General features: G+C 54.1%; 1 protein-coding gene across 1 annotated transcript; it reads right to left on the reverse strand.

Annotated features, from left to right (window-relative positions):
- Nucleotides 1-255: 255 nt before the first annotated feature.
- Nucleotides 256-7,290, reverse strand: LOC115916053 (zinc finger CCCH domain-containing protein 4-like; the record flags this gene model as incomplete). Its single annotated transcript, XM_030969760.1, is given in 4 exon segments — nt 256-1,461; nt 1,464-1,522; nt 1,563-1,697; nt 7,102-7,290. Coding segments are annotated over 4 exon segments (1,589 nt in total), but the record flags the coding sequence as incomplete, so codon positions are not given.
- Nucleotides 7,291-9,621: the final 2,331 nt, after the last annotated feature.

Genomic DNA, 9,621 nt, shown 5'->3' on the forward strand with positions numbered 1-9,621 from the left:
GCAGACCTGACCAGATTTTGAGCAGATTTAAGCAGACCTGACCAGATTTTGGGCAGATTTGGGGTGGATTTGAGCAGACCTGACCAGATTTTGACCAGATTTAACCTGACTGGATTTGGGGTGGATTTGAGCAGACCTGACCAGATTTTGAGCAGACTTGAACGCACCTGGTTGAATTTCGAACGCATTCGGAGCAAACCCGTTTGCAGCCACTCCAACCCCCCCAGCCCCATTTTCCCCCCGTTTCCCCCTCCCTCACTGGCAGAAGGGCGAGGCCGTGGGGTCGAAGCCCTTGAACACGTCCTTGAGGGAGCCCTGGTCCCCGCCGGCCTCGGGGGGCTCGGGGCTGCCCCCCGGGAAGGGGCTCCCGGTGCCCGGGCGGGCGCCGGCCTTGGCCAGGGCGCTCACGGGGGGCACGGGGGGCACGGGCAGGTTGTGCAGGGCGGGCTGGCCGCTGCCCCCCTCGCCCGGCGAGGCCGTTTTGGCGCGGGGGCGGTTGTAGCTGTTGTACCTGTCCGTGCCGGGCTCCGGCCGCTCCTCGTGCGGCGGCTGCTCCAGCGCCGAGCGCCGAACGAACGGCGGCGCCTCCTTCGCCCTTCCTCCTCCTCCTGCTGCTGCCGCCGGGGGTTTTTGGGTTGAATTGGCCTCGGTTTGGGGCTCTTTGGCAGAGCTGGGAGGAGTCCGGGGGTCGTAGAGGCTGATGGCGCTGAGCACCGAGGAGCTGCTCTGCGCCGAGCTGCCCCAGCTCAGCCGGGGGTCGTAGGGAGCGATGGGATCCTGGCGGGAATTGCCGCATTCCAGAGATTTCTGCAGCCGGGGGTCGGCGGGAGGAGCAGCAGCAGCAGCAGCAGGAGGAGGAGGATGAGGAGGATGAGCCTTCCTCACGCGGGGATCGCTGGGTTTGTCCCCTCCCGAGGCCGTGACGCTTTGGAGGATCCTCGAGAGCAGCTCGAAGTCGGGCAGGGAGGATGATGATGATGAGGATGATGATGATGATGAGGAAGGCTCGGTGGGAGCCCCCCCACCCCGCGCCTGCCGCGGGTCCGAGGGCGGCCGGAGCAGCCGAGGGTCAGAAGCGGGACACTGAGGAGGATGAGGAGCAGCAGCAGCAGGAGCAGGAGGAGGAGGAAGGTCCTGCTTGGGCACGGGCAGCGGCATGAGATCCTCGGGGCTCCAGAGCACGGAGCGCGCCCAGGGCGGCCGCAGCAGCCGCACGTCGCTGCGGATGTGCGAGAAGCGCCGGAGCTGCGAAGCGCGGCCGCTGGCGCCTGCCCCGGAGCCGCCTCCAGCGGGATGGGCACGGCTTTGTCCCGCAGCATCCGCCGCCATCATCATCCTCAGCGCCCGCCGCCGGGCGATGCTTTGGGGACGGGCTCGGCTTTGGCGCCGTGCCGGGCCAGCCGCGGGTCCGAGGGCGGCTCGGAGGCGGAACCAGAACCGGGCTCGGAGCTCCGCGCCAGGCGCGGGTCCCGCAGGCGCGGCCGCGCCAGCCGGGGGTCGCTGGGGGTTCCCTTGGGGGTTCCCCGGGGGGTTCCCCTGGGGGTTCCCCTGGGGGTTCCCCTGGGGGTTCCCCTGGGGGTTCCCCGGGGGGTTCCCCGCGCTCCGGGCGCAGCTTTGCTGCCGCAGCGATTTGAGGATGGAGCTGACGCTGCTGGCGCCGTCGTCTTCGTCGCTGGAGTACCAACTGCCCGGCTCACCTGCGGGGAAAAGAGAAAATGAAATTAAAAATGAAAATAAAAATGATAAATGAGAATAAAAGTAAAAAGAAACGTTAAGCGAACGTAAAATAAAGGCTAAAAATGAAAATGATAAATGAAAATAAAAGTAAAAGTAAATATCAAGCGAATTCAAAATAAAAATGATAAATGAAAATAAAAGTAAATATCAAGCGAATGTAAAATGAAGGCTAAAAATAAAAATGATAAATGAAAATAAAAGTAAAAATCAACATCAAGCAAACATATAATAAAGACTAAGAATAAAAGTAAATGAAAATAAAAGTAAAAATAAGCATCAAGCAAACATAAAATAAAGACTAAGAATAAAAATAAATGAAAATAAAAGTAAAAATAAGCATCAAGCAAACGTAAAATAAAAATGAAGGCTAAAAATGAAAACAGAAATGATAAATGAAAATAAAAGTAAAAATAAACATCAAGTGAACATAAAATAAAAATAAAATTAAAAATGAAAATACAAAAAGATAAATAAATATAAAAATAAAGTTAAACACAAAGCGGACATAAAATAAAATTGTTTGTGGCTCGTTCTGGGTGGTTTTGGGCTCATTCAGGCAATTTTGGCGTCTCCCGCTCACCCTCGTCACGCTCTCTGCCAGGACGGGGATTTGGGCGTTGGCCTGGGAAGTTTTGGGTTCAAGCTGTGAAGTTTTGGGGCACATTCTGCTGTTTTTGGTGCCTTTTTGGTGTTGATCCCCACTCACCCTCATCACGATCTCTGTCAGGACGGGGATTTGGGGGTTTTGGGTTCAAGCTGTGAATTTTTTGGGCACGTTCTGCTATTTTCGGTGCCTCCCTGCTCACCCTCGTCATGCTCTCTGCCAGGACGGGGATTTGGGGGTTGGCCTGGGGCATTTTTGGGTTCAAGCTGTGAAGTTTTTTGGGCACATTCAGGCAATTTTGGTGCTGATCCCCGCTCACCCTCGTCACGCTGATTTGGGCATTGGCCTGGGGAATTTTTGGGTTCAAGCTGTGAATTTTTTGGGCACATTCAGGCAATTTTGGGTGCCGATCCCCGCTCACCCTCATCGTGCTCTCTGCCAGGACGGGGATTTGGGGGTTTTGGGTTCAAGCTGTGAATTTTTTGGGCACATTCTGCTGTTTTCGGTGCCTCCCTGCTCACCCTCGTCACTCTCTCTGCCAGGACGGGGATTTGGGCGTTGGCCTGGGGAATTTTTGGGTTCAAGCTGTGAATTTTTTGGGCACATTCTGCTGTTTTCGGTGCCGCTCCCCGCTCACCCTCGTCATGCTCTCTGCCAGGACGGGGATTTGGGGGTTTTGGGTTCAAGCTGTGAATTTTTTGGGGCACATTCAGGCAATTTTGGTGCTGATCCCCGCTCACCCTCGTCACGCTGATTTGGGCGTTGGCCTGGGGAATTTTTGGGTTCAAGCTGTGAATTTTTTGGGCACATTCTGCTATTTTCCGATCCCCTCGTCATCCGTGCTCTCTGCCAGGACGGGATTTGGGGTTTTGCCTGAGGAATTTTTGGGTTCAAGCTGTGAAGTTTTTGGGCACATTCTGGTATTTTTGGTGCCTCCCTGCTCACCCTCGTCATGCTCTCTGCCAGGACGGGGATTTGGGCATTGGCCTGGGGAATTTTGGGTTCAAGCTGTGAATTTTTTGGGCACATTCTGCTATTTTGGGTGCCGATCCCCGCTCACCCTCGTCATGCTCTCTGCCAGGACGGGGATTTGGGGGTTTTGGGTTCAAGCTGTGAATTTTTTGGGCACATTCTGCTCACCCTCGTCGTGCTCTCTGTCAGGACGGGGAGTTGGGGGTTTTGGGTTCAAGGTGTGAAGTTTTTGGGCACATTCTGCTGTTTTTGGTGCCTCCCCGCTCACCCTCGTTGTGCTCTCTGCCAGGACGGGGATTTGGCCATTGGCCTGGGGAATGTTTTGGGTTCAAGCTGTGAATTTTTTTGGGCACATTCTGCCGTTTTCGGTGCCTCCCTGCTCACACTTGTCATGCTCTCTGCCAGGACGGGGATTTGGGGTTTAGCCTGAGGAATGTTTTGGGTTCAATCTGTGAATTTTTTGGGGCACATTCTGCTGTTTTCGGTGCCGATCCCCGCTCACCCTCGTCATGCTCTCTGCCAGGACGGGGATTTGGGGGTTTTGGGTTCAATCTGTGAATTTTTTGGGGCACATTCTGCTATTTTTGGTGCTGATCCCCGCTCACCCTCGTCACGCTTGATTTGGGCATTGGCCTGGGGAATTTTTGGGTTCAAGGTGTGAATTTTTTGGGCACATTCAGGCAATTTTGGGTGCCGCTCCCGCCACCCTCGTCGTGCTCTCTGCCAGGACGGGGATTTGGGGTTTTGCCTGAGGAATTTCTGGGTTCAAGCTGTGAAGTTTTGGGCACATTCTGCTATTTTGGGTGCCGATCCCCGCTCACCCTCGTCACTCTCTCTGCCAGGACGGGGATTTGGGGTTTGGCCTGGGGCATTTTTGGGTTCAATCTGTGAATTTTTTGGGCACATTCAGGCAATTTTGGTGCTGATCCCCGCTCACCCTCGTCACGCTGATTTGGGCATTGGCCTGGGGAATTTTTGGGTTCAAGCTGTGAATTTTTTGGGCACATTCAGGCAATTTTGGGTGCCGATCCCCGCCACCCTCATCGTGCTCTCTGCCAGGACGGGGATTTGGGGGTTTTGGGTTCAAGCTGTGAATTTTTTGGGCACATTCTGCTGTTTTCGGTGCCTCCCCGCTCACCCTCGTCACTCTCTCTGCCAGGACGGGGATTTGGGCGTTGGCCTGGGGAATTTTTGGGTTCAAGCTGTGAATTTTTTGGGCACATTCTGCTGTTTTCGGTGCCGCTCCCCGCTCACCCTCGTCATGCTCTCTGCCAGGACGGGGATTTGGGGGTTTTGGGTTCAAGCTGTGAATTTTTGGGGCACATTCAGGCAATTTTGGTGCTGATCCCCGCTCACCCTCGTCACGCTGATTTGGGCGTTGGCCTGGGGAATTTTTGGGTTCAAGCTGTGAATTTTTTGGGCACATTCTGCTATTTTCGGTGCCGATCCCCGCTCACCCTCATCGTGCTCTCTGCCAGGACGGGGATTTGGGGTTTTGCCTGAGGAATTTTTGGGTTCAAGCTGTGAAGTTTTGGGCACATTCTGGTATTTTTGGTGCCTCCCTGCTCACCCTCGTCATGCTCTCTGCCAGGACGGGGATTTGGGCATTGGCCTGGGGAATTTTTGGGTTCAAGCTGTGAATTTTTTGGGCACATTCTGCTATTTTGGGTGCCGATCCCCGCTCACCCTCGTCATGCTCTCTGCCAGGACGGGGATTTGGGGGTTTTGGGTTCAAGCTGTGAATTTTTTGGGCACATTCTGCTCACCCTCGTCAGGACGGGAGTTGGGGGTTTTGGGTTCAAGGTGTGTGAAGTTTTTGGGCACATTCTGCTGTTTTGGTGCCTCCCCCGCCACCCTCGTTGTGCTCTCTGCCAGGACGGGGATTTGGCCATTGGCCTGGGGAATGTTTTGGGTTCAAGCTGTGAATTTTTTTGGGCACATTCTGCCGTTTTCGGTGCCTCCCTGCTCACACTTGTCATGCTCTCTGCCAGGACGGGGATTTGGGGTTTAGCCTGAGGAATGTTTTGGGTTCAATCTGTGAATTTTTTGGGGCACATTCTGCTGTTTTCGGTGCCGATCCCCGCTCACCCTCGTCATGCTCTCTGCCAGGACGGGGATTTGGGGGTTTTGGGTTCAATCTGTGAATTTTTTGGGGCACATTCTGCTATTTTTGGTGCTGATCCCCGCTCACCCTCGTCACGTTGATTTGGGCATTGGCCTGGGGAATTTTTGGGTTCAAGGTGTGAATTTTTTGGGCACATTCAGGCAATTTTGGGTGCCGCTCCCCGCTCACCCTCGTCGTGCTCTCTGCCAGGACGGGGATTTGGGGTTTTGCCTGAGGAATTTCTGGGTTCAAGCTGTGAAGTTTTGGGCACATTCTGCTATTTTGGGTGCCGATCCCCGCTCACCCTCGTCACTCTCTCTGCCAGGACGGGGATTTGGGGTTTGGCCTGGGGCATTTTTGGGTTCAATCTGTGAATTTTTTTGGGGCACATTCAGGCAATTTTGGTGCTGATCCCCGCTCACCCTCGTCACGCTGATTTGGGCATTGGCCTGGGGAATTTTTGGGTTCAAGCTGTGAATTTTTTGGGCACATTCTGCTATTTTGGGTGCCGATCCCCGCTCACCCTCGTCATGCTCTCTGCCAGGACGGGGATTTGGGGGTTTTGGGTTCAAGCTGTGAATTTTTTGGGCACATTCTGCTCACCCTCGTCGTGCTCTCTGTCAGGACGGGGAGTTGGGGGTTTTGGGTTCAATCTGTGAATTTTTTGGGCACATTCTGCTGTTTTTGGTGCCTCCCTGCTCACCCTCGTCACTCTCTCTGCCAGGACGGGGATTTGGGCGTTGGCCTGGGAAGTTTTGGGTTCAAGCTGTGAAGTTTTGGGGCACATTCTGCTGTTTTTGGTGCCGATCCCTGCTCACACTTGTCACGATCTCTGTCAGGACGGGGATTTGGGGGTTTTGGGTTCAAGCTGTGAATTTTTTGGGCACATTCTGCTGTTTTCGGTGCCGCTCCCCGCTCACCCTCGTCATGCTCTCTGCCAGGACGGGGATTTGGGGGTTTTGGGTTCAATCTGTGAATTTTTTGGGCACATTCTGCTCACCCTCATCGTGCTCTCTGCCAGGACGGGGATTTGGGGGTTTTGGGTTCAAGCTGTGAATTTTTTGGGCACATTCTGGTATTTTTGGTGCCGCTCCCCGCTCACCCTCGTCGTGCTCTCTGTCAGGACGGGGATTTGGGGGTTTTGGGTTCAAGGTGTGAATTTTTCGGGCACATTCTGCTCACCCTCATCGTGCTCTCTGCCAGGATGGGGATTTGGGGGTTTTGGGTTCAAGCTGTGAAGTTTTGGGCACATTCTGCTATTTTGGGTGCCGATCCCCGCTCACCCTCATCGTGCTCTCTGCCAGGACGGGGATTTGGGGGTTTTGGGTTCAAGCTGTGAATTTTCTGGGCACATTCAGGCAATTTTGGTGCTGATCCCCGCTCACCCTCGTCACGCTGATTTGGCCATTGGCCTGAAGAATTTTTGGGTTCAAGCTGTGAATTTTTTGGGCACGTTCTGCTATTTTGGGTGCCGATCCCCGCTCACCCTCGTCATGCTCTCTGCCAGGATGGGGATTTGGGGGTTTTGGGTTCAAGCTGTGAATTTTTTGGGCACATTCTGGTATTTTTGGTGCCGCTCCCGCCACCCTCGCCGTGCTCTCTGCCAGGGACGGGATTTGGGGGTTTTGGGTTCAAGGTGTGAATTTTTTGGGCACATTCTGCTCACCCTCGCCGTGCCGCTAACTTCCCTCGCAGGCCGGGGCGCCGGCCGCCCTCGGCCGCTGCTTGTGGCGGATGCGCAGGAACAGCGCCCGCTGCGCCCCCGAGGGCAGGAACTCGGCGGCCCCGGGGGCGCCCTCGGCCTCCAGAGACCCCTCCGGGTACAGCGCGGCCCCCCCGGCACCGGGCCCGGCCTCGTAGGAGCCGTAACCGTCTGTGGGAAACCGGGAGTGGGATCAGTGGGGAGGGAAATGGGGATAATTGGGGGGAAAAGGGGAATTATTGGGGACTATTGGGGGGAAATGGGGATTATTGGGGGGGGAAAATGGGAATTATTGGGAGGAAAGGGGAAATGGGGATTATTGGGGGAAAGGGGAAAAATGGGAACTATTGGGAGGAAAAGGGGAAATGGGAATTATTGGGGGTTTGGGGTGGGAAAGGGGAAAATGGGAATTATTGGGGGGAAAAGGGGAATGGGAATAATTGGGGGTTGGGGAAAAATGGGAATTATTGGGGGTTGAGGTGAAAAAAGGGAAAATGCTGCAATTATTGGGGGGATTTGGGGTGGGGAAAGGGGAAAAATGGGAATTATTGGGGTGGGAAAGGGGAAATGGGGATTATTGGGGGGGGAAAATGGGAATTATTGGGGGAAAGGGGAAATAAATTGGGGGAAAACGGGGTTATTGGGGGAAAGGGGAAAACGGGGAATTATTGGGGGGAAAGGGGAAAAATGGGAATTATTGGGAGGAAAGGGGGAAAAACTATTGGGGGAAATGAGAATTATTGGGGAAAAAAAGGGGGGAAAATGGGAATTATTGGGGGGGGGAAAGGGGAATGGGAATTGGGGGGGGAAAGGGGAAAATGGGGATTATTGGGGGGGGGAAAATGGGAATTATTGGGGGGGGGGAAAATGGGAATTATTGGGGAAAAAGGGGAAATGGGGATAATTGGGGAAAGGGGAAAATGGGGATTATTGGGGAAAAAATGGGAATTATTGGAGGAAAAGGGGAAAATGGAATTATTGGGGGGTTTGGGGTGGGAAAGGGGAAAAATGGGGATTATTGGGTGGGTGGGAATTATTGGGGTGGGAAAGGGGGGAAAAATGGGAATTATTGGGGGGGAAAGGGGGAAAATGGGAATTATTGGGGGGGAAAAATGGGAATTATTGGGGGGGAAAATGGGAATTATTGGGGGGGAAAAGGGAAATGGGATTATTGGGGTGGGAAAAATGGGAATTTGGGGAAAGGGGAAAAATGGGAACCATTAGGGAGGAAAGGGGAAATCGAACTATTGGGGGAAAGGGGAAATGGGAACTATTGGGGGGAAAAAGGAAAATGTAGATTGGGGGTTTGGGGTGGAAAAGGGGAAAATGGGAATTATTGGGGGAAAGGGGGTTTATTGGGGGTTTGGGGAAAAATAGAATTATTGGGGGAAAGGGGGAAAATGGGAATTATTGGGGGAAAAGGGAAAAAAATTGGGGGTTTGGGGTGGGAAAGGGGGAAATGGGGATTATTGGGGGGAAAAGGGGAAAAACCCCACCCCAAATTTCCTCCCACCCCAATTCCCCTCACCTGCCCCCTCCCCCACCCCAAATTTCCCCTCCCCCAACTCCAAATTTCTGGCATTTTCCCTCCCCCAAATTTCCCAGAATTTCCCCCCCCCCCCCCGTTGCTCACCTGGCCCCTCTCCCGGGGGCGGCCCATCTCCAGCCCCCTCCTGGGGTAGAAGGCTCTCCCCCCGGGTAGAAGGGGGGGCCCGGGGGGGGCAGCCCCGGGTGGGGAAGGGGCGGCTCCTCGAACCCCGCCCCTCCCCCCGCCCATGGGGGGTCCCGGGCCCAGCCTGGGGGCGGCAGCCCTGGGAGGGGCGGAGCCTCGGGGGGGCCCGGAAAGCGCGGGGGGGGCGGCCCCGGGTGCCTGGAACAGAGACAGAGACGTGAACAATGGGGGGGGCAATGAGTAATGGGGGGAATAATGGGGGGAATGAATAATGGGGGGCAATGAATAATGGGGAGAATAATGGGGGAATGAATAATGGGGGGCAATGAATAATGGGGGGGAATAATGGGGAGAATAATGGGGGGGAAAATGAATAATGGGGGCAAATGAGTAATGGGGGCAATAATGGGGGGAGAATAATGGGGGGGAATGAGAATAATGGGGGAGAATGAAATGGGGGGAAATGAACAATGGGGAATGAATAATGGGGGCAAATGAATAATGGGGGGCAAATGAGCAATGGGGGAAATAATGGGGAAATGAATAATGGGGGGAATGAATAATGGGGGCAAATGAATAATGGGGGGAGAATAATGGGGGGAATGAATAATGGGGAATGAATAATGGGGGCAATGAATAATGGGGGGGAATGAATAATGGGGGATGAATAATGGGGGGGAAAATGAGCAATGGGGAAATGAATAATGGGGGATGAATAATGGGGGCAATGAATAATGGGGGATGAATAATGGGGGGGAAATGAATAATGGGGGGATGAATAATGGGGGAATGATGGGGCAATGAATAATGGGGCAATGAATAATGGGGGG

Source organism: Camarhynchus parvulus, unplaced genomic scaffold, assembly GCF_901933205.1.
Source record: "Camarhynchus parvulus unplaced genomic scaffold, STF_HiC, whole genome shotgun sequence".
NCBI classification, from domain to species: Eukaryota; Metazoa; Chordata; class Aves; order Passeriformes; family Thraupidae; genus Camarhynchus; species Camarhynchus parvulus.